Genomic DNA, 22,867 nt, shown 5'->3' with positions numbered 1-22,867 from the left:
GTTCCTGAGTCTCCTCCTGGGAAAGGGTCCCGGGCGCTGTTCTGCTGGCTACAGAAACGTGCCGCCCTGCACCCAATTCCCTCTCCCTGGCACACGCTCCTGCCAGTTCTCATCCCCGCAGTGACAAGTGTCACAGAGCTTTCCAGGAACCCCGTCCCTGCTCCACGCACCCAGACACAGCCCAGGGCCTGCAGGGAACGCTATGGTGACTAAGGGCCACTCAAGAAGACCACTAACTGTGCTGGTTACAGACTGACCCACCTCTGGCTTCGCTTTTGTCTTTTTTCCTGCTGTTGGCCTTCCCGCTGGGCTCCTGCGCCTTCCCTCTGGGCTCCTGAGCCTTCCCGCTGGGCTCCTGCGCCTTCCTCGCCGCCTCCTCCCGCTTGGCTTTCTCCCTCTGGACCCTCTCCAGGTGCAGGGTTTTCAGCTCCACGTTCCCCTCGCTGCTCCCTCCTGGCTCGGCAGGGACAGACGTGTCCCCATCGCGATGCTGTGGCTGGGGAGGGGGCAGCTGCTGGCGGGGGGCGGCGGGCAGCGAGGGCTCGGCCGGTTTCTTGCGAACGCTGACGTAGCGCTCCTTCCCCTCCCCGGTGCTGCCGTGCTGCAGCCCGTGCTCCTCTGCCATCAGGTGAACCAGCAGCCGATGGTGAGCGTTGAGGCTCGGGGGGAAGTCCAGCTGCGGCTCGCTGCTCGCCAGGAACGCCACCAGCATGGCCCTGAGTCTGTCTGCGCTGTCCTTTGTCCCCGGGCTCTCTCTCCCGGGGCCGCTTGCGCTGGGGGACGAACGCGTTTCTGGCTGCTGACAGGTGGGTTTGGTCGCTGTGGCTTTGGGTTTCCTGCCGGGTTTGGGGCCGGGCGCGGCGGGGGGCTTGGCGCCTCGCTGCCGCGCGCCCCAGCCCTCTGGCGTGTAGTTTTCGGGCGGGAGGTCGTCGAGGTACTCGAAGGCCGTGCGCACCTCCCCGTGCTGGCCGAAATAATCCACCAGGCGCTGCAGGAAGGGCTGGCTGCTCACGGTGCGGGTGTCGCAGACGATGGCCACGTGGCGCCGGGCGCGGGTCACCGCCACGTTCATGCGCCGCTCCTCCGCCAGGAAGCCGACCTCGCCTGCAGGGAGGAACGGCGCTCAGGGAGCGGGCTGGCTCCAGGGCCACAGCTGGCCCAACGAGCAAGGGCTGCTGGCCGCAGGGTGGGAATCGGCATCTACTGGGCTCCGGTCCCTCACTCTCGCTGTTCCCTTCACCTTTCTGCTCCCTCCTGGCTGCACAGGGACAGACGTGTCCCTATGGGGACACTGCAGCTGGGGAGGGGACAGCAGCTCCCCCTCAGCCCCCAGGAGCACGGATGGAACATGGAGAAGAGACACATTTTCCTGAGTAGCCCATGACACAAGGTCAGGCTGGGACCTGGGAGCAAACGCAGCACGGGGCAGCGTGGAAGAGGCTCACCTTGCGTGGAGAGGAAGCGCAGGTAAGGAAACAGCCCGGCCCCCACACAGAGCCTGGTCTGCGCAGCTCCCCCTCCTGCCCCAGCCCCTGGCGGAGCTCCCGGTCCCCGCCGTCCCGGCGGCTCTGCAGGGTCTCCTGGCACTGGCTGTTTGCTCAGAGCCAAGCAGTGAGAACAGCAACGGCAGGATGACTCAGGAGCAGCGGGCGACGGGGCAGCGTGGGCGGCTGCCGAGCTCCCGGCTCCAGGACAGAGGAGCCCGGCTGGGGAGGCGCTGAGGCGTGTGCCGGGCGGTGACCAGCCCAGCTCTGCTCTGCCCTGGCTGTGTGGCCCCATTTGCGCTGCCTTTGAGGCCCGGGCTGTGAGCAATCCCCTCTCTGTGCTTAGAGAACCATTCCCAGGTTCTCTGATGAGGTTTCACCTGATTGCAGGGGCAAGAACAGCCACTGTGGCCCGGCGCAAGCGTTTCCTGTGGGATGGGGAGCAGCGGCAGAGGGACGGGCGCTGCTGGGCACAGCCCCGGCCTCTGCAGAGCAGGGAAATGCGGCTGCAGAAGGGGTGTGGATTTTTCCTCGGGGTCTCGGGGGTGTAACATCATGTCTTGTGCCTCACGCAGACCAGAGCCTGCCCAGACGCTGCGAGAAGCGCCTCGTGCCCCAGGCAAGTGACTGATCCCCACGGCACCGAAGCTCTGGCTGGGGCCGTGTGTGGGCAGGGGACGGGAGACACGCGGCTCCCACCGAACACAGGCCAGGTGAGTCGCTCCTCAATATGGATTATTCTTAGTCCTGGCCCACCGCTGTTCTCCCCCAGCACTGCTCGTCTTGCTCTGGGCTGCCTTACAAAGAAGCGCCTCCTCGTCCCACGCATCCTTTGCCCTCCCTCCCTGACACCAGTGCTCCCAGCACAGACGCAGCGCTCCGTCCCCACAGCAGAGGCAGCGCGGGAAGGGCCGTGTCCCACCGCCGCCTGGGGAGGACAGTGACCACGCACAGGAGAGCGGTGGGCACGGTGGGCACGGTGGGTCATGGTCCCGCTCCTGCCTGCGCTCCAGCTGCTTCCAAAAACCCTCCAGCGTGGCCAATGGCTCTGGCGAAGGAGCCTTACGGCTCCAGGGCAGCAGCTTTTTTCCAGTGATTAACTTTTGCTGCCGCTGCTGATAGGGAAGAACTCGATTTTCCGCTCTAGATTTTGCTCCCAAAAGAAGCATTTTCTGTGCGTGACTGGTAATGCCAGCTCCTGCTTGCTTGCTTTGGGGAAATGACCCAAAATGGGCTCCAAACACAAGCAACAACCCCTCTAAATTTTCACCTTTTGCAGTTAAGTGCTGGGCACTCCAGTAAACGTGGTGCTTTCTTAGGACCCGGTTTAAATAACTTCTGAGGCCTCAAAAACCAAGAAACTCTCAAACTAAGCAGTCCTGGCTTCCCCTTTACCTGCTGCCTGGCACGGGAGCTTTATCTGCAACCCTGACAGCAAGTATATTCGGTCATTAAAAAAAAAAGGCTGACAAGGAAGGTTCTTGCCAGTAAATTCCTTCAGAGTGCTGGAGACCATCAGAAGTGCAATTAAACCGCAGCTCTTGGCAACACGACGAGCGAGCTGGGCGCAATCCCGCGGTTCCCGTTCCCCTCCCGTTCCGGGTGACTCCAGCACCAGCGCTCACCTCTGCGGTTGGACCTCACCAACGACAGGATCACCGCCTCCTTCTCCCGGCCCTGGAAACCGTCCACCGACTTGATTTCTAGTTCTGGGTACCTGTGGCAAAGCTGCTCCCTTAGCATGTCCACCTGAAACACACGCAATCGACATCTTTGAAAGAAAAGTGCAACGTGAAAAGGAATGAAAGGCACTGTTTTGGTGAAGCCTCTTCATCTCAGACCCACAAGGATGAGTGCTCACATCTCCCGAAGGTCAAGCACTGGGAGTGGAAGACACCCATCTAACATCTCCTTCCCCACGGCCTCAAGCTGCTTCAACGTGGTCACGCTGGCCACAAATGACAATGTTCGGGCTCTGCTGCCTCCCCCTGTGTCTCCAAAGGATGTTCTGGGATCGCTGCTGGAGACGTCGAGGTCTGAACCCACCCTGCGCGTCTGCCCTGCGTGTGTGCGGCACGAGAGGAGCTGCGGCGCGGCTGTCTCACCTGGAGGTTGTAGGGGGCCACGACGGCGATGTCCTGCGCCCTCACGCCAGCCCCCACCAGCGCCTGGACGTGCAGAGCCACCAGCTGCACCTCCCCTGCGGCACAGAGAGGGGCCGGGATGGGGACATCCCGTAATTATCCAAGGGATTAATGACAATCCAGACAACAGGTTATTTTTCCTCTGAAGTGAGACTCTAGACCTCACTAAAACTTCAGTTCTGTATGCTGCAACTGGAGAAACTCCACCTTTTCTCTTCATTCCAAGCCCCGCATTTCTAAGCCCCCACGAGCAAATAATCAAGCTCCATGCTCGGATCTGTGTGCTCAGACCCCCCAGAGTCCGCGCGTCGCCTGCACTAACAGCCGGTTATTCAGGACAGTGACTGATTCAGAGAGATCTAACCAGGACAAGTTAAATACAAATGTGAACTATTCCACCAGTTTATTGGCTGGACTGACTTTACCCTCCATTCTGCAGCAAAGCACAGGTGTAAAGACCCAGACTCTGCGGTGTGCTGCTCCACAAGGCTGCGCCCCAGGTTCCAGGATTAACTCCCCGCTCTCCCCTTCCTGTCCCCGCTGGTGCAGAGCCCAGCCCGCGGGAGCCCGAGCGCCTCACACAATCCATTCCGGCCAACAGAACTGTCCGAAGAACGGTACCTGGGTTCCCCTTGGACTGTTCATCTTCTTCTTCCAGCTCCAACAGCCCACAGCCAGCGGTGTCTATGAGCAACAGGGGAATTGCGGTCTCTTCGGTAGAGGTGACACCCGGCAGGTCCCTGCACAAGAGATTTGGGAAAGGACCAGTGAACAACACTGAAATTAGAGCACAGGGATGGGGAAAGGACCTGTGGACAACACTGAAATTACAGCGCAGAGATGGGGAAAGGACCTGTGGACAACACTGAAATTAGAGCACAGGGATGGGGAAAGGACCTGTGGACAACACTGAAATTACAGCGCAGAGATGGGGAAAGGGCCTGTGGACAACACTGAAATTACAGCGCAGAGATGGGGAAAGGGCCTGTGGACAACACTGAAATTACAGCGCAGAGATGGGGAAAGGGCCTGTGGGCAACACTGAAATTACAGCGCAGAGATGGGGAAAGGGCCTGTGGACAACACTGAAATTACAGCAAAGGGATGGGGAAAGGGCCTGTGGACAACACTGAAATTACAGCACAGGGATGATGAGCTGCGGTGTTGCTCGCTCCTCCCAGACAGACCACAAGGACAGAGGGAGAACAGCGCTGATGCTGGTGCCGAGGTGCAGCCCAGCAGCGCTGCAGGACGGGCTCTGGGGGTGGAGAAGAATGACAGAAACTGAGAGCTGAGGTTCCCCGCGCTCTTCAGCCAGAGCTGAGAACCCATTATTGCTCTGCACCGTGGGACTGACGGTTAAACGCTCTCCCAAAACGCAAACGAAGAGCCGAAGGCCCCGGAGCGTGTCCTGGGGCAGCAGCGCTGGGAGGCCGGGCACGGCGTGGGTGTCCGTGTCCCGCTGGAACGGGCTCCAACAGGAACGATCTGCTGGCCCAGCGACATGTGGCAGCTGCGTTCTGGTTTTACGGTGCTGAGAGGGAGGAGGAGCACCTGAGGTGTTCCCGCAGACCTGACGGCAGCGCTGCTGGGCAAGAGAAGAGAGCGCAGTGCCAGGAACCACAGAGGAATTGGGGTTTCGCATAATTTCTACAGCTAAAGTTGCTGCATCAAAAAAAAAAACACCTGTATTTTAATACATCTACCTCTAAAGCTGCTCAAAAAATATTAGTAAACTAGAGCTGAATCCCCAAGGAAGTTGTCAGGTGAGCTGAGAGCCTGGGGCAATGGAGGGCAGAACGAAACGCCTGGAGATGGCAGGAGAGCTCTGAAATGTGTTACTGCACATGGGTACGAACCACAGCGAGCTGCCACTCTGGAGAGTCTGCAAGCAAACGGGCAGCTGGCAAGACATGGGAAGGGGGCTCATCTCACCGCGCCTCACCGCACCTTCACCCCACCGCACCGGCCAGGCCAGGCCAGGCGGGGAGCGAGGGGAGAGGCGGCTCCAGCTCAGGCCCAGCCCAGCCGCAGCTGCTCCTTCCCTCGAGAACCCACCACTCTCGCCATTAAATGACACACGTGCGCACAACTGTGTCTATACATGAGGCAGGAGTCGGGCCAGCCTCGCTGTGCTCGCCGAGCCGCAGGCTCCGTGCCCAGCCTGCTGACACAAGCAGAGCCACGCTGCTGCAGCGGGGAGAGGAGGGAGCACCTCGTGCGGCTCACCAGTGGGATTAGTTTGAAACAAGTACAACAAAATGGCCTCTCTGGCTATCTCTGTCAAACCTGGATCTGCTACGAAACGGAGAGATTCCAGGGGAATATCAGTTTGTCCAACTTCTAGGTATTTGTATTCTAAAAAGCAGCATTGCTGAGAAGGCGAGAGCAGCACGCAGACAAGCACTGCGGTATTCGCGGGTCTGCGAGTCCAACAGAGAGAATTAATGTTTTCCCATCCGCCTCCCACAACTGCACTGGCTGCAGTTTCAAAAAGCGCCCGTGGTTGCCAGTCCCAGTGCGTGCTGGCAAACCGCTGTCTGTGCCGGGCTGCGATGGACACGACAGGCCAGCCGCGTCCTTTGGGTCACCGACGGAAAGGGAACCACCGCAGGCAAGGGCTCCAGCGCCATCCGACCTGCCCCAGGCAGCAACAGCGCCCGAGCTGGAAAGGGAACTCTGTTTTCTGACCTCTCTGATGTCAATGCTGGGACGAACGACGCGACACACTGACCCTCGGATCATGGGGACGTGTGGGAACACAAAACCTGGTGTCTGGTCCTGCCCTCGGTGAGGGCTTGAGACAGAACAGAGGTTTGTCTGCTGCAGGTTGGGCCTTCCTGGATGCAAGGGGATCGGATTTTTTGCTTATCACACCAAAGAAGGAAACAGAAGACAACTCTGCCGTAGTGTTACATGGGAGAAAGGACAAGCCCCCCCCGTTAACGTTTCCTCGATGAAATAAGGGATGGGACAGAACTGCTCTGGCAGGGCCGGGGGAATGGCAAACCCCACCGCGGGGAAGGACAAACCACGCGTGGCGGGACGCGGGGACAGCGCAGACAGCGAGGAGGAGCCGCTCCCTTACCTGAGCAGGTGCTGTGCCACCGAGGGGTGCGCGCTGAGCTGCCCGCCGTACATCTCGCAGGAGGCCCAGCGCATGATGTCCTGGTGCATGCGGTACTGCACCCGCAGCATGCGCACGGCGCGCGGCCCGTACCGCTCCGCCAGCCGCTCCAGCAGGCTGAGCGACAGCCCCGCCGCGGCCGCCCTGCGGGAAGAGCTGGTCAGGAGAGGGGCTGGCCGGCTGCTCCGAGGGGCGAGCCCTCTTTTGGGGGTCGACCAGCAGCCCCTCGCTGCAGCCGCAGCCCAGGGGCAGCCGGCCCGGCCTGCAGCACCCGATGCTCCCACCCACATCTGCTCAGCGAGGGTGCCCAAGATCTCTGCTTGGGGAAACAGCTCCCAACCAAAAACCCCTTAACCCGTAGCCTCATCCCGTCACCACCCGTAGCCCCGCTGCTCGTAGCAGGCTCTGGACACGGCAGCTGGCGCCGCCAGCGCGGCACTGGAAGCGCCTGCTGCGGGAGCTGAGCTCGGCCCCAGCGCCGGAGCGCTCGCTGTCAGCACGGCCAGACCTGGCTCGCGCTCCAGCCAGACGCCGCTCGAGCGCTCTCATTCCTCCCTGGCCACCCGACCCAGCCAGAAGCACTAATGCATCTCAGCACTTATTGCTTTATCACCCATTAAGAAAACCAACGCTCCGTCACTCCTGACAAAGGTCCTGTGCTTATAGCTGTGACACAAATTAATAAAGCTCCTAATGAAATAAGCCTTTCAGGAGCCTAATTGCTTTCTCTTCACCATCCAGAAAGGGTTCATTAGAAGCATTGCCTAATGGCTCTGTCTGAGGAAGAAGAATCACTGTACTTTGATGTTGCATTTTGAAGCACAAAAAGCTTTTTCATACTGCGTGTCCAGTGCCCTGTACGAGACCGTGGGTCGCGGTGAGGGTTCCAATTGCTGCCAGCACACAGTGTACGAGCGCGCTGACGGCGGAACGGCAGAGAACAGCTCGGGAAAGCGATCTCGGCCGAGGGGCAGGGGCCCAGCACGCACCCCATCACTGCCGTGGGGAGCACAGCACGCAGCCCATGACTGCGTGGGGAGCACAGCACGCACCCCATCACCGCGTGGGGAGCACAGCACGCAGCCCATCACCGCCGTGGGGAGCACAGCACGCACCCCATCACCGCGTGGGGAGCACAGCACGCAGCCCATCACCGCCGTGGGGAGCACAGCACGCACCCCATCACCGCCGTGGGGAGCACAGCACGCAGCCCATCACCGCCGTGGGGAGCACAGCACGCAGCCCATCACCGCCGCGGGGAGCATCGCGCTGCTGCGCGGCGCCGCGGCGAGCGGCGAGCGGCTGCTTTGCTGTGCTGGCCGGCCCTGTCGCGGTGGCAACAGGGTGCTGGGTAAATATAACAAGAGACTGCAAATGCATTAAAACTGACGGAGAGAAAATGGAGGGTAGATCTTTCTGAGCAGTCGAGTCTCAATAGCCCTCCTCGCTAAATCACAGAATGCAGCACACAGGGAAAAAACGGGCTGTAAACTCTGAAAGGACACAACCATGGGAGTTGGGAGACGGCGCTGTGTTTGCAAAGGCTGCTGTGATGTTAGCGATGCTGAACAGCACATACAGGCAGCGCAGCCAGGAGGGCTGCAGGTTCACAATAAGGATGTTGTGCTTTACACAACAGAGGTTTCCAGCTGTGCTGTGCGTTGTGCTGCTGATCGTGAACCATGGGGAGGTTTTTCACAAAGCCTTTGCAGCTCCCCAGCCCCAGCGCTGCTCCCGGTGTGCACAGATGTACTTAGAGAGCTCCTTGTGATCCACAGGTACCCACAGAGCTCCTTGTGATCCGGATGTACCTACAGAGCTCCTTGTGACCCACAGGTACCCACAGAGCTCCTTGTGATCCGGATGTACCTACAGAGCTCCTTGTGACCCAGAGGTACCCACAGAGCTCCTTGTGATCCAGATGGACCCGCAGAGCTCCTTGTGACCCAGAGGTACCCACAGAGCTCCTTGTGACCCAGATGTTCCTACGCTGTTCCTGGCCTTGGCTGCTGCCGGACAGTGGCGGGTAAGTCACTTCGGGTAACTCAAGCGAGAGGTGAGGGACGTCAAAACCACATGCTCCCCAGTCTGCAAGGCTGCAGGACGCGCAGCGGCTGAGCAGCCACAGGTCCCTCCATCTGCTGCCATCCTCCGCTCCCCTCCCTCGGCTCACAGATTCTCACGAATCTCAGAGCAAGCCTAAAACTGATTTTCATGCAGAACTGGCAGGAAAACCCTGGTGTTAACAACCAATATTCTGATGTGGTTTTTTTAATGATATACAGTAAAGCAGGGGGGCATTAAACCTCACAGCAAGCCTCACAAATAGTGCTCTCCTCTACAGGAACAGTTCCCACCGCAGGGATCGCCATGAGGTTATATGTTGAATTAATAATGAGGATATTAAACTGCTTGTGAATACTTCACCTGTTAATAACTTCCCCATTATTTTACCATGCAATTAATTCCTACAAGGCACTTCCCATTGCTGGGAAGTCTTCCAGCAGAAACGCGTCCATCGCGGCCAGGCTGGCGGGGAAGGTGCTGTGAGGTGCGTGGGGACGCCCTCTGCCCCGGGGAGAACAGAAACCAGCAACGGGGAGCATCCCCCAGCCTGCCCACCCAACCTCCCCGAGCCTCAGGTGGGAAAAACCTGGAGATAGCTGAGAAATGCTGAATCTGTGGGGGAAAAGCAGAGAGCAAGGAGGTGGCTCTGGCAGGCAGGGCCTGGGGAAGCCCAGCTGTCTGCTCCTGCTCGCAGTGCGGCTCCCACAAAGCGTCCAAGTGCTCCTGTTCAACAGGCTGCCCGCTTGAGCAGGACTGACTGCGCAGCCGATCCTTCTGCCAGCCCCGACTCATCCCGGCTAACTTTAGACCCCTCGCTGGGGCCCCGAAAATAGGAGTCCACCCACCGCAGGGCTGCTGTCATCAATGGAGGAGAGCGGAGGGTGGGCGGGAGGTTTGAGTCCTCTGCCTGAATCATCCCTGGAAATAGCTCATCGTTCTCCATTAACCAAAGAGGAGCTGGCGGGTGATTCGGGGCCTTAATTAGATCTCTGGAAATACCTAACAAGATGGAGGTGGAAGGCATTTGCCTTTGTGCCGCACCCCGCAGCACTGAACGCAGGGCTCTCCAGCGCCTGCTGTCCTCGCGGGGGACGGGGCTGCAAAGGGAAAGCTCAGCTGTGCCTCGCTCCGCAATTAAAACATGGGCAGAGCTCAGATCTGTGAGGAAAAGAGCTAATCGTTTTTAAAGGCGTTTATCTGAGAAGTAATGGGATTTCTCCAAACAAGTTGTTCTGATTGATCAAAATGTGGTTTGCGTTTAATGAGGAGGCTCTTGGGCCAAACTCTGCCAGCGGCTCCAGCGGGACCTCGCTCACATCTGCCCAGAGATCCAGGGGATCCCCAGTCGGGGTTCCTGCCGGGGGAGCTTTTTGCTGCTGGTACCACCCTGAAATTAAAGGGACTGAACTGCACATTTCTTCTTGCCAGTAACCAGATCCTTGCTCCAAAAAGTCCCTTGCACACCAGGTAAGGAGCTCGTCTCTACTGGGAATAGTTTTGTTATCCCACTTCAAATTAAACTCATTCTGTGCTGGTGTAAGCGAGGCTCTGGCCATCCCTGGGCTCAGAGCAGAGCACAGCTCCCCAGCCTCGCCCAGCCCCTCGGCTGCTGCCCGAGGGCCCCGAGCCCAGGCAGAGCGCCCCGAGCCCAGGCAGAGCGCCCTGAGCCCAGGCAGAGCGCCCCGAGCCCAGGCAGAGCGCCCTGAGCCCAGACAGAGCGCCCTGAGCCCAGGCAGAGCGCCCCGAGCCCAGGCAGAGCGCCCTGAGCCCAGGCAGAGCGCCCCGAGCCCAGGCAGAGCGCCCTGAGCCCAGACAGAGCGCCCTGAGCCCAGGCAGAGCGCCCCGAGCCCAGGCAGAGCGCCCAGCTGCACACGCTGGGCAGGGGGCTCCGGGTGGGCTCTGTGCGGCTCGGCAGCCTCAGCGCCCCGCCAGGCAGCACAGTGCTCATCACCCGCCGAGAGCTGCAGAACAGCCCCCGTTTGTGCATCTGATAACGGTAAAATGGGAAGATGATGCGGTGCCTTAACGTTATTTGCACCGTCTCTTAGGCACCTGCTGGGAGCCGCTGCCTCCCTTGGATTTTTCATTTCCCTTGTTCAAAATTCAAGGGAGATTATAGATACGTACCTTGCTTACTATCTTTTTTGGAAGCAGGAGAGAGAGTTTATTAAGTCAACGCTATTTCTCTGCTTCTGCCCAGTAATGGTTCAGCAATTCCAGATGCAGAGCTCGATAAACATGCGCACATGTCTATTCTGAAGTACCCAGCGGCTCGCCAGTCCTGCGCGGAGTATCCCCTGGAAGCACAGGCAATCTAAACCAGCCCAGATCTCTTCCGCACGCCAGTCGTTCTGAACGCGCATCCTGTGGGCATTGCGAGGGTTCCCAGCCCCTGCGGTGTGCGTAATAAGGCGGCATTGCGGCGGGCCCGCTCCCGCATTAATACCTTAAATACACGTGGTACCGCAGAAGCAGAATTTAATAACGGGAAGAGAAGACTTGGACTAAACCAAGAATGAGCCTGAATTCACTCGGCAGAGCTGCAGTCAGCAGAGGAGGTGAACCAGGCGCCCTTCTTGCCAGGTGCAAAGAAACCTCATGTAGAAAAAGCAGGTTATCTTTCTTAATAACAAAGCTTTTAAAGTTTATATACAAATACTGGTCAGTGAAACCAGAATTTGTGTCCCTGTTTTGTTCACCTTCTGTCTGTTTACCATCTTCCTAGGCTGCATAGCTGATGTGATTGTTTTAACCTGTTTTGAACAACCTTTCTAACCACTCCGAAAATTACTCTGCATAACAGAGAGAAAATGAAGAATTCAGACACGGTGCTGCTAAGGAAGCAGAACTGAAAAATACCTCTGCTGATGACGAGTCTCTCGGGAAGAACATCTGTTAAATACACACAATCCTGAGTAATCCCATAGTAGCACACAGCACAAGTGCTCCTCCTCGCTAAAGAGAAAACACAAGCTCCACGCCCGGAGATCTTTGAAGCCTGGGCATGTTTCAGTGACTGATGCAGACACACAGACTGCAGCCCTGACTGACGGCAGGACAGACACACAGACTGCAGTCCTGACTGACAGGACAGACACACAGACTGCAGCCCTGACTGATGGCAGGACAGACACACAGACTGCAGCCCTGACTGACAGAAGGACACAGACGCAGGCTGCAGCCTGCAGTCCCCGCAGTCCCCCTGTCTCACGCTGTGGATCTGCTGTTTCTCAGCAGTCCGTCCCTCACGCAGAGCCCTGGTAACTGGTGAAACCAAACCCAAGGTGAGACCAAACCCAGCTCATGGGGGATACCAACAAATAACCCACGTGAAAGAAATACCTTGGCCCTGGAGGCACTGGGGAGTGCTGGAGGAGCCCGAGCGGCTGCGTACCTGTGCGAGAGGATGGTGGGGGGCAGCTGGCGGTGGTCGCCGGCCAGCACGCAGCGGGGGGCGCGCAGCAGCGGCAGCCAGCAGCTGGCCTCCAGCGCCTGCGCGCACTCGTCCAGCACCGCCAGCCCGAAGTGCTGCTCGGGGAGCAGCCGCAGCGGCCCGTCCGGGGAGGCACCTGCGAGAGAAGCGCACAGCTCAGGCAGCGCCCAGCACCCACCACAGACCGCACACGCTGGAACTGGGCCTCAAGGAGGACGGAAAAGAATGTCTCCTTGCCGACATTTAGAAATCAATCTCTGCAGTCCATCCCAAATACACATACATTTATCTGTATACGCAGAATTGTTTTTGCCAACTTCTGTCTGTCTTTTTTTTTTTTTCCCCTGGCATCTGGGCCCAAAAGCTTCCAAGTCTCTTTAAAAACAAGAGCGAAACCCAGATGCCAAACAGAACAATATGGTCCGATGCCTCACCCAGAGCAGGAGCAGAGCAAGCGCACTAATGAACACCCACTTTCCTTCTGCCCTCCAACGCAAAGAAAACCCTCCAACCAAAGCCGAATTCTGAGCTTCGCCTCGCCTGACACACCGAGGGACACGCAAGAGGGAAAGAGCGGCTGAGAGCCGGCTCCTCCGAGCCCGGCTGCGCTGCCCTGTCCTTCTGCGCCACAAAGGGCAAAGGGAAAGCCCCGGAGATTGTAACCAGACAGCCATGGCAAGGGCTGTTTTGTTAAATCAGACATCCGCTTGTAATGTCAGCCAAACAGCCCTTACACAGCAATCCAGACACGAACCGATATCGATCCACACATTGGGCAGAACCGTGAATTTCAGAGGCATTAAAAATACCACTGCAATTCATCAGAAAAAGGGATGCAGCAGGAGGAGAGGAGGATTAGGAAGCCAGCAGGCCAGACAAGGAGATTTTATTCACAGCGTTTGCAGAAATGCTCTTTCAAAAGCTCCTGCGCTGTTGCTGTGTAGCTCTGCAGGCAGCTCTGATGGGGGCGATTCTGCTTCGCTGCTGCAAATCCTGCTGCCTCTCCCGCTTTGCGTCAGGTCAGATGTCACAGTTTGTCAACCGAGACACCCTGTTTTCCTTTAAAACATTTTTTCCAGCCTATACGAATCACCTTCGCTAACAAGGGGCATAGAGCTTGAACGTGACTTTTGTGATTTTGCGCTGAAGGTGGAAGGAACAGAACTAAGTGGAAAGGCTCTATCTAAAACAACCTGTACCAATGTGAGTGCAGCTGGTGCTCTTCCCTTCCAGCCCTGGAGCTCGGCTTGAGCTTTATCGAACTGCCATTAGCTAAAGGTCACTGGTGTCCCTGTGCGCTGCCAGGATTAAATCCTCTCTCTGCTGAACCTGGCAACAGAGCAACAGAGCAGCAGAGCAGCAGAGCAGCAGAGCGCTCCGGCCTGCAGGAACAACAGCTCCATCAGACTGCGTGATTTCACACAACACCGAGATTGCTTAGCTGAGGAGAACACCAAATCCACAGCCCTGGGTTGTCCACCACCACCACAAGCCCCAGAGTCCCAGGCAAAATCACATCTGCTCAGCACCACGGGCAGCACAAACCACCAGTTCTACTGGAAAAAGGAAACCTCCCCATTCTTTGAGGGAAACTTAAAAGAAATGAGAGGCCAATTCCCAGCAAATAATGCACTGGAAGGATTTATATTTACCCTTCACACCAGTGACTTGTGAATGCCCCGTGAGGTTCTTTTTTATGACCTAAAACTATTGATGTTTCCCTTCAGAAAATAATCCCTGAGCAACCAAATCTGGAGACTACAAGTTGGCCCAGGGGAATTATACATCTGATCTAAAAATGCACTTTAGCACGTGTTAAGCTTTGAGCACCCGTGCTGCCCTTCCATGGCAGGGGTATCGCTTCCTACGCGCAGGATGCTGGCGGCGAGCACAGGGCCTCCAGCTGAGCCTGGCCGGTGAGGGGAAAAGCAGGAGAGGATCGCGCACCTGTGTTCGTGGCGAGGACAACGCTGGCGTGGGTCAGGGCCGCGGCCATCGCGGCGTCCTCCCGCTCCTTCAGCTCCTTCCTCAGCACCTTAATCTCACTCAGCAAATGGCTCCGCTCCCCCTTGTCTTGAGCCTTTTTGGTTTTTGCCTATAAAACAGAAATATTGAGGTAGAACAAACTGTTTCCAGCCCTAGGGATATGCTCAGCTTCTCAGACAGCCCCAGACCCTGCACACAGCATGGCTTCTCAATGTCACCATGAGTCATCGGCTCACCACGATCAGCCCCACAAAACCTTGGTGCCTTTTCCCAGAAGGGCCCTTCCACAAGCCACGCTGCTTGAAGCACAAAGAGCATTTCTGTCTATGCAAAGATGAACCGCACCAACACAATGGCCAAGTCCATGCGCCAGTCGAAGCATCTGGGCACGAAGCAGGGAGTGATGGATAATTACACTATATACAATTATAATGGTGATGAGGCGTAATGGGAAGCGGGGTGTTGTGCCATTGCTGGGTGAGGAACCACCCGTGTCTCTCTGCTCCACGGCTCAGGGGACACGGGGGCCCTCTGGCTCCACCTGCCCTTGCAGCAGGAGGGTCCCCGAGTTCAGCGCGCTGTGTCCAGCCACAGCAGCTTTGTGGTTTGAAAAGGGCGTCTCTGAGTTGCTGTAAATGATTCAGAGCAATATCTAGACACGCTCATGCCTTATTTTAGCAACGCCTATTGAATGTATCTAACACATCACATCATCAGCACTGGTTGCCAGCACTTCCCCAGCTACAGCCCAGCAGCTACAAGACAAGAGCCAGGCTATTGTCACTGCGAGTCACCTTGAGGGGGAAACTTGCATTATTTGTTTGGAGGTAAGGCTGATGGCTTGAGAAGGCTGGAAAGGCTGCAGACAGCAGCTTTTGTAAACAGCCAGAACAGTAAGAGCTGCTGGTTCCTATGATCATCCTCTCTATGGATGGATTCTCCAGCGTCTAATGCGGCTTAGCTCATGTTTTCCCCAGGAAGGACATTCATGTGTCTCACTCCTCTACTCAGCTACCTGTTGTGGTTCAACTTGTAGGTATTTAACACCTGTGACACCTCTGTGTGTCTGTCAAGGGCAGTCAAAGCTGGCTGATGGGCTCAGGAGCGACAGGGGAGGGATCGCAGGCAGATACGCAGGTAACATGATGGCACAGGTGTCTTTCCCTTAGCTCCATGTGAAAGGACAGGGTGGGTGCCCGCCCTGACATTCACGGAGCTGACGGGACGAAGCAGATTAGCATCGACTTCCTCTCTGCTACAACCAGAGGAAGACGAGTGGGTAAAACTGCCAGGGCCAGTAGGGCTGAGTTTCATGTCTGTCCTGCAAAGAAGACCTGGTTAATAAATTAAAAGCAGCAGCTGTTCTCTGGTGTTGGCTGTTGACATCCAGGGAGCCCAGCCCAGAGGTGACACTGCACTGTCACTTGACCCCAAAGATGGTGCTTGACACCCTGTAAGCCTGGGTGTCACTCACCCCTCGTTAGGGCTCTAATTGTCCTGACCTGCCTCGTTTGGGCAGGTCACCCCGCCCACCCACCCATTGGTCTGGGAGCTGCATTTAAGGCCAGACCTTGCTCCTGCAGGGTTTGGGACCTGGGTTTAGTGCAGCCCCTCAGCTGTCTGCCTTGTTGCTGTGACCTGTCTGGGGACGGGGATGGACCCTGCTCTGCACCACCCTTCTTTATCAGGTACTTTGGGGGCTGAAGCCTGAACAGGTGAGGGATGGAGACACAAAGGGGTAGAAAATGTGCAAAGGGAATGTGGGTTTTCATTTGCATTATTAGTTCTGCTGTGGCTGGGGGTAGTGCTGAAGGAGAGGGGTGAGAAGAGTCAAAATGTGGAGCAGACAAAGGAAGAAATTGTTATGGGGGCAAAAAGGGGACATTGCAGGGGAGAAACTGAGGCAGGATGAGGGAAAGGTGGGCCAGGACCTGTCAGTTCTGAAGGCTCTGATTTCTCCCAAATTCCTCTTCTACTATGGGAAATCAGTGGTGGAAAAAACCTCCTCCCAAAGAAAGGAACGTTTGTGGAGCTGAAAACCATGTTTGGTCTGTGTCTTTTAAAAATGGGCAGGACAATGGACTTGGCCAATACATGCAGGGGTGTGAAGATGCCCCCCTGCACCTCTGATGGAGACAGGAGCTCTCTCGAGCTGGATATGGCTGCAAACTGGCTGCTGGACAACGTGCCCCCAGAACGGGCAGGGAAAAAGAATCTAATTAGTACCAAAACCTACCATCTCAAGTAAAAGAGCTGCTCCGTAAATCAAATTGAGGAAAATTAGGTTGTGAAAGAGAAAATTAAGGATGCATTTTTACAGTGTGCTCTGCTTTCTGCTTGAGGTGCCTGAGAGTGGGAGGGAGTGTCAGGACAGCCAGACTTCTCGTTAGGAAGTGAATTAATGATGTGAATGTTGCTCTCTGGTGAAGCTGATTGCACGAACAATGCCAGACATGTTATCTGGAGAGCAGGGCACTGCAGCAGCTCCCCACGCAGCAGCCACGATGAGGAATTCGGCAAGCAGGGGTTCTGCTGGGGGCGGGTCACCGCAGCGGTTCTCTCTGAGATGCCTTCTCCCTTTCTAGAACCGCCGGGCTTGCACCCCAGCTCCTTCCCTCCAAGGCCACTTAAATGTCTCCCAGAGTAAATGGTACGAATCCAGGCCACACACATCTCTGGCCATCAGCAGTAGTCCCTGCACTAAGCTGGTTTTCCTTTCCTCTCCCCTGAAGTGGCCTTTCTGCTCCTGACCCACCACAGAGAGGCTCCCGCCCACCAATATTCCACCCCATTTGTATGTGGTTGGGTCTGGACCGGGAACATCCCTGTGGTGCCCTGAACCCACAAATGTCAGGTTGAACCTGGCTCACACCAGGACTAGTCACCGTGAGCTGCCTCTAGCCACCCATTCTGGGACAACCCCCAGCACCCGGCTGCAGTGATTGTCCTCTAAGGACCCCCAAGAAGCAGCAGAGTTGGTCATTACTTTTGGAGACAAGCAGCTCGCCTGCGCAGTGATCTAGAGAGCTGGGAACCCCCCCGGGCACCTGGCGGGGACACGTACGACGGCCTGGTCGATGTCGCTCCTGATGTCCGCCACGATGCGCGCGCCGTCGCCGCGGGCCAGCACGGCGTCCAGGCAGTGCCGCTGGATGTGCGGCAGCAGGCGCGCGGGGTGGCCCAGCCGCAGCACGCGCGCGCCCTGCCCCGCCAGCCGCTCCACCAGGTTGTCCACGGCCACGTTGGAGGGGGCACAGCACAGGACCTGCACGGGAGAAAGCCAGGGCTCAGCACTGCCACGCACAGCAAAGCGCTGGAGAAACCGTGTCCGAGCAGGAAGACAGAGAGCAAGAACAAACTTATCTATGGGGAATGAGCCTCTGACATCTCCGCAGCCTCCAGTCACCAAAGGCAACTCCCGCCCTGCTCTGAAGCATGAGTGCTGTTATGCCAAGGATGCTGCAGCCCTAGAACTGCACACAGACCTCCAATTCCTCTGGTTTGCTCCAAATGACAGGAAACAGACTGTCTTAGCTTATTGAACTATTTGGTATACTGCTCCTTATAGAACTTGCTTAAAAAATGCTTATATAGAACTTGCTTAGCATAAATAACTAAGTTTGCTTAGGCCACAAGTTGTGAACTTAAACGTTCTGTATAGAAGTCGGTTCAAGCTAGAAGATAAAGGAGCTTTTGATCATCAGCAGGACCTGCATCCCTAGAGATGCAGGGTCTTCTACAAACAGCAGCCCTGAGCTTTGGAGCTTCTACTTGTCCCTAATTTCAGCTGATGGGAAAACTCCCTGGTCCACGCAAGCCAAGCTGGACCCTGCCGTGTAGCACAGCTGGGTCTGCTCCAGCTGCTGTGGAGCCCCATGGGTTTGCAAACCAAGCCAAGGTGATCCCTGCCGCTCCCGTCCCGCCACCACCACTCACCTTGAGGCCCTGCTGCACAGCTTGCAGGATGATCTCCACCAGCGTCGTGGTCTTGCCGGTGCCAGGGGGCCCGTGGATGATGGCGAGCTCCCTCTGTGCCAGCGCAAAGGACACGGCTTCCCTCTGCGAGGCGTCCAGCGAGGGGTTGAAAAACTGCAGGGGCTCTGCGGAGACAGGAGGAGATCTCACTGGGAGCTCAGCCCTGCCCGGGTGCTCGCTCAGAGCCACACATTTGATAACGAGAGAACGTTCCTGGGGAGGAAGGCACACTGTGTATGGCCTGGGGGGCTAAAAGAGCCCCGATGGGTAAAAATGCAGCTTGTGATGCTTTCAAAATGAACCGGCTGCCCACCCTGCACCCGTGGCATCCCCCGCTCTCTCCCACCCTGCTGTTCATAGGGAACAGGCGATCAGTTGTGAACACAGCCAGCCTGTTCTGGAACTTTCCAGCATTTAAAGAGGCATTTCCTTGCTGTAACACCCATTGTGGGATGCCCTGGGTGTGGAGGGTGCTCTGGGTTTATTTTAAAGGTGCGCCAGCACATCCAGTAAGCCTTCAAGGAGGAACTAGGGGATGCTGCAAACGAATCGCTCCCATTGCAGTCAACAAACCCAACACTGCTCTAGTGAAAAAGCAGCAGGGAAACCTCCAGCACCTGTGAGCACAAAAGAGCAGCTCTGTGTTGTTCAACAATGACTGAAAAGGAAGGCAGGAAAAAATACAAACTGGCAAAATATATATGACGAACACTCAAATTAGTTTGGGCTTTAGTGATCAGAAAGGCAAAAAGGCAAAAGAATACGCAAACTGCATTACTGAATTGGTTTCGCTGCAGAAGACTTGAGTTCTCACGAGCTGCTTTTTTTACCTTTTTATCTAATTTAAACCCATATTTATTGTCATCCCCCATAATCCTGCTGCTAATCTCCTTGTTCATTATGGAAGTTAATTACAGCAGAGATGATGACTCATTAGACTGAGGTTTACCGAAAATAATGTTCCCACAGAAGCTTATATAAGACAGATCTCTGGGCACCGTTCCCTGTTGGGTATCATGTGTTTTCTCTCTGTCCTTGCACTGAGTGTGGTTACAAGTGGGGAAGTTTCTCCCGGTTTGAGGCAGGTGAACTCGTGCAGCTCCCACGTGGCCTCTGGCACTGAGTTTTGAAGCAGCACGACCAAGTGAGGTCTCTGGGTTAAACAAATAATGGGTGTTACAAAGGTGCTTGGTGAGCAAGAATGAATCGGGACTAAGGATGCCTTCTTCCCGTTACCCTGCCTCTTGCTTTGCTTGTGATTGCTGAGCTGGTGTGCTAACCACTAAGAGAGGACTGGGAAGCATTCCATGGGCTGGGGAAAAAGAAAGAAGAGCTTAAAAACTGGAAGGCATTTCCCACAATGGGGAACAGCCGGGACGTAGGAGTCATTGATATTTCCTTCCTCAAGGAATGAGATCAGAAACTGGCTTTTCTTCACACGCTCGCACCCCCTCTTCCCTTTCAATCCCTCTGCCAAGAGCTGCTGTGTGGGCAGGCTGGGAACGTGGCTCTGCCTGGGCACGCGGGGCTGAGGAGGAGGACGGAGCCTTCCCGGGATGCTGGGGCTCCTCAACTCTGTCCATCCACCAGCTGGGCTCTGGGGATGCTCACCTGAAGAAATGCAGCTTACGCGGCCCAGCAGGGCGGGCCGAGGGCTCTGCGGAAGCCCCAGTTTGGAAGTGGCACAGGTGCTCCAGGGACCAGCTCTGCCCCTGCCCTGCCCAGGGTCTCCTCGTGGCCTCTGACGTGAGGTGTCACAGCGCACAGGGACAAGGAGCATTAGAGATTTTTTGCAAGCGCCTTGTCATGCTCACCAGACACGTGCCACGAGGCCAAGGAAGTTTTGGTTGAGCTCCCCAGTGCTCTGCCTGGGTCACCTTCCGCTGGGGACATCCCTGCCGCTCCACTGGGCTTTTTTCCTTCCTCCTCTCTCTTTTCACGTGTCTTTTTACAGCAATGGGTATAATCAGCTCCAAGCCATGCCTCTCTTCCTGTGTTTTTTTACAGCAATGGGTGTAATCAGCTCCAAGCCATGCCTCTTGTGCTCCAGGTGAGCCAGCGGCTGGGCATGGGGGTCCCGCACCAGGCACACGGGGAGAGCCGTGTCAGTGATGTGCACAGGGCTGTACCTGCCAGAACGCACAACCTGACTGCTGCAAGAAAAGGGAATGTGTCCGTCCAGCAAGCAGAGCAATGCTGGCCTCTGCTGGCAAGCCAAGCCTCTATACATCCACCACAAGGTGTGGGCGCAGGGGCCCTGTGTGCACACTGTGAGCAGGGAAGGGTTTACTGGGTGAGGTTTACTGGGGGAGGTCTGGAAGCTCTGACTGTGTCTGGCCAGGAGCGCAGGCTGAAGGGAAGAGCCAAGCAGAGCGATTCTTAGGGCTGGGCTTCTGGGTTTTGCTTCCCAGAGAGTCTGACAAGAGCAGAAACCCTGTGCAGTTCAGTTTGCCTTTGGAAAGCTGCTCCTCCTGCTCGGTACCTGTCAGGAGGCAGCAAGGTGAGGGCTGGAGATGCTCTGTGGTGGGGACCAGTCCTGTTCTCAGCTGCAGATCCCACCCACCCACTGGCGACACCTTCACAGCCTCCTCTTGGCTGCTCCATAGGTTACTTCCCACAGCCTGTCTAGTGTTTCTGTGTTATGCCAAGGATATTTATTTGGAGTTGCATTTTTTCCCCAATTACTGACATCTCGCACAGGCCCGCTCCCCAGAAACATGCTTAGGACAGGACACAGTTCTGGTGGGAGTCATCCTGTGCCTGTTCCCACGGGGAGGGATTCATCCCCCAGCAGTGAGCAGGATTTTCCTCACACCGTGAGCAAATCAGCACAGCAGGGACCCTGCCAGTCGTCAGGAGCTGGGCAAACGGGCACGGAATGGTTTCTGTCATTATCACCCTCCTGTGATATCAATGTTGTTTTTAGTAACCCAGTATCGTGTGCTGGTCAGACACCAGCAGCCACTAACGACCTCAAAACCATGTTGCCATTGGCTTTATCAGACGCCTTGTCAAGCTAACTGGTTGGCAACTGGATCTGGGCGCCCTGCTGGGATGACACAGGCTGTCATTTGGATTCTCCAGGCCTGGTGTGTGGCAGCCTGCGCTCCCACGGTAACCCGGGCAGCTGTGATCGGCTCCTGAGAAGATCACAGTGCAGCACAACAAAAAATAAGCAACTAAAAGCTGTTTGCCAGTTGGCCCCGAGGCTAATATCCCTCTATTTGGCTATGCCCCAAAGAGACCCTGTGTAACCACCCTTTCAGAAAACAAAACCAGATGCTTTTCCCTTTTTTCTCCAGGTTCCAAGGTTCCATGGTGGGAAACAGCCACCAGTGGAGCAGGGGATGGTGTTGGGACTCTGTTAGCTCTGCTGCTGGGTGGAGGAACCGCATCTTGCGTTGTTCGGTGTTACGGTGAGTGTTCCGTGTTTCAGTTCTGCACCGTGTGCTGCAGCCGGGGCACCTACAGCTGCGCTCCTGGGGACACGAAGCCCCCCCAGACTCGCTGTCCCTCTCTTGCCCTTTCAGCTCCCACCCTCGTAGCACTGGCACCTCCTGACCAGTTTCTCACCAATTCAATATCAAGTCCCTACATGATTTATGAAAAGGCACAGTAGTATGTGAACCCACCTAAAACCCCTGAGATTCCCATGCTTGAAAAATGAGGCTTCAAATTTTTTCCCCACATTTAAAAGTTAGATTGCTGCTGCTGCACTTATCACATGCCGGAGCCTCTTCTGCCCTTGTGAGAACACCCTCGCACATCCGTGCACTGAGCAGGTGCTTGTGGTTCCCACTGACCCTCCTGCTTCTCGGTCTCCTGGTGATTTGGTTCTTCCCCACAGTTTGTACAAAATGCTTCCCCTCTAGGTATGGATCTCATCTGCTCTGGGCCTTCCTCTGCTGTCAGCACCAGCTTTTTCTCTGGGTGGGTGTTTATAGGGTCTTCTTCTAGCCCTGGCTTTCTGGGCTTCTGGTTGAAGTGGAGGTGACACTGCACCCTGGAACGGCGCTGATACAGATGTGTGTCTAGACAGCCAGTTTTATGAGATGTACAGAACTTATTAACTCCGAGACTCCTGACGGGCTTGTCTGGAATCAGATAATGGATGAGACAGATGCAGGGAAGCATCTCCCTAAGAAACCAGGCTCAGAGGTGCTTGGTCATGGAAGGAGGAGCAGCAGCCTGAAACGCTGCGAGATTTTTCTGTCCTTCCATGTCAGAGCACGTACCTGGGAAACACTTGCTGCGTTCTGCAGCCAGCCAACACATCTGTGGGTTTCTGTTCTGTGTGCAGGGACACACTGCCATGTCCTGCGATGCGTGGGCACCCAAGGAGCTGCGTGTCCCACCACATGCGTGTCTGAGCCAGGATTCACCCAGCCAGCTGCTGGGTGCCCTCCCCCTCACTCACCTGAGACGGGCAGCTCAAGGCACCTTGCAGGACCTACTTAAAGTCATTATTATTTAATTCGTGGCCAGTATCACTTCTCTCCAGCTGGGGAGAGAGGAGCTATAAGTTGAGAAGGTCACGGAAGGCCTTTCCACCCTGCCAATGGTGTTTTGCCATTCTCAGGTGATCTGCTGCCCTCTCCTATTGCACCTCCTCTGCCTGCGGCTGAATGGTTCTATCAATCAGTATTCTCGG

General features: G+C 56.3%; 1 protein-coding gene across 2 annotated transcripts in view; it reads right to left on the bottom strand.

The window, feature by feature from the left end:
- IGHMBP2 (immunoglobulin mu DNA binding protein 2) overlaps positions 1-22,867 on the bottom strand; it is a 29,228-nt gene that overhangs the window by 2,004 nt on the left and 4,357 nt on the right. For both annotated transcript variants that reach the window (XM_082058183.1, XM_082058182.1), the window contains exons 5-13: positions 18,178-18,341; positions 17,306-17,506; positions 14,203-14,350; positions 12,217-12,391; positions 6,717-6,899; positions 4,250-4,368; positions 3,590-3,684; positions 3,110-3,233; positions 262-1,104 (exon numbers count right to left, since the gene is read on the bottom strand). In XM_082058183.1, the coding sequence (XP_081914309.1) occupies positions 262-1,104; positions 3,110-3,233; positions 3,590-3,684; positions 4,250-4,368; positions 6,717-6,899; positions 12,217-12,391; positions 14,203-14,350; positions 17,306-17,506; positions 18,178-18,341 (2,052 nt within the window). The remainder of the gene's footprint in view (positions 1-261; positions 1,105-3,109; positions 3,234-3,589; positions 3,685-4,249; positions 4,369-6,716; positions 6,900-12,216; positions 12,392-14,202; positions 14,351-17,305; positions 17,507-18,177; positions 18,342-22,867) is intronic.

The sequence above is a fragment of the Streptopelia decaocto genome, assembly GCF_964273445.1.
Source record: "Streptopelia decaocto genome assembly, chromosome: 7".
Taxonomy (NCBI): Eukaryota; Metazoa; Chordata; class Aves; order Columbiformes; family Columbidae; genus Streptopelia; species Streptopelia decaocto.
This window is presented reverse-complemented; position numbering and strand designations above follow the sequence as displayed.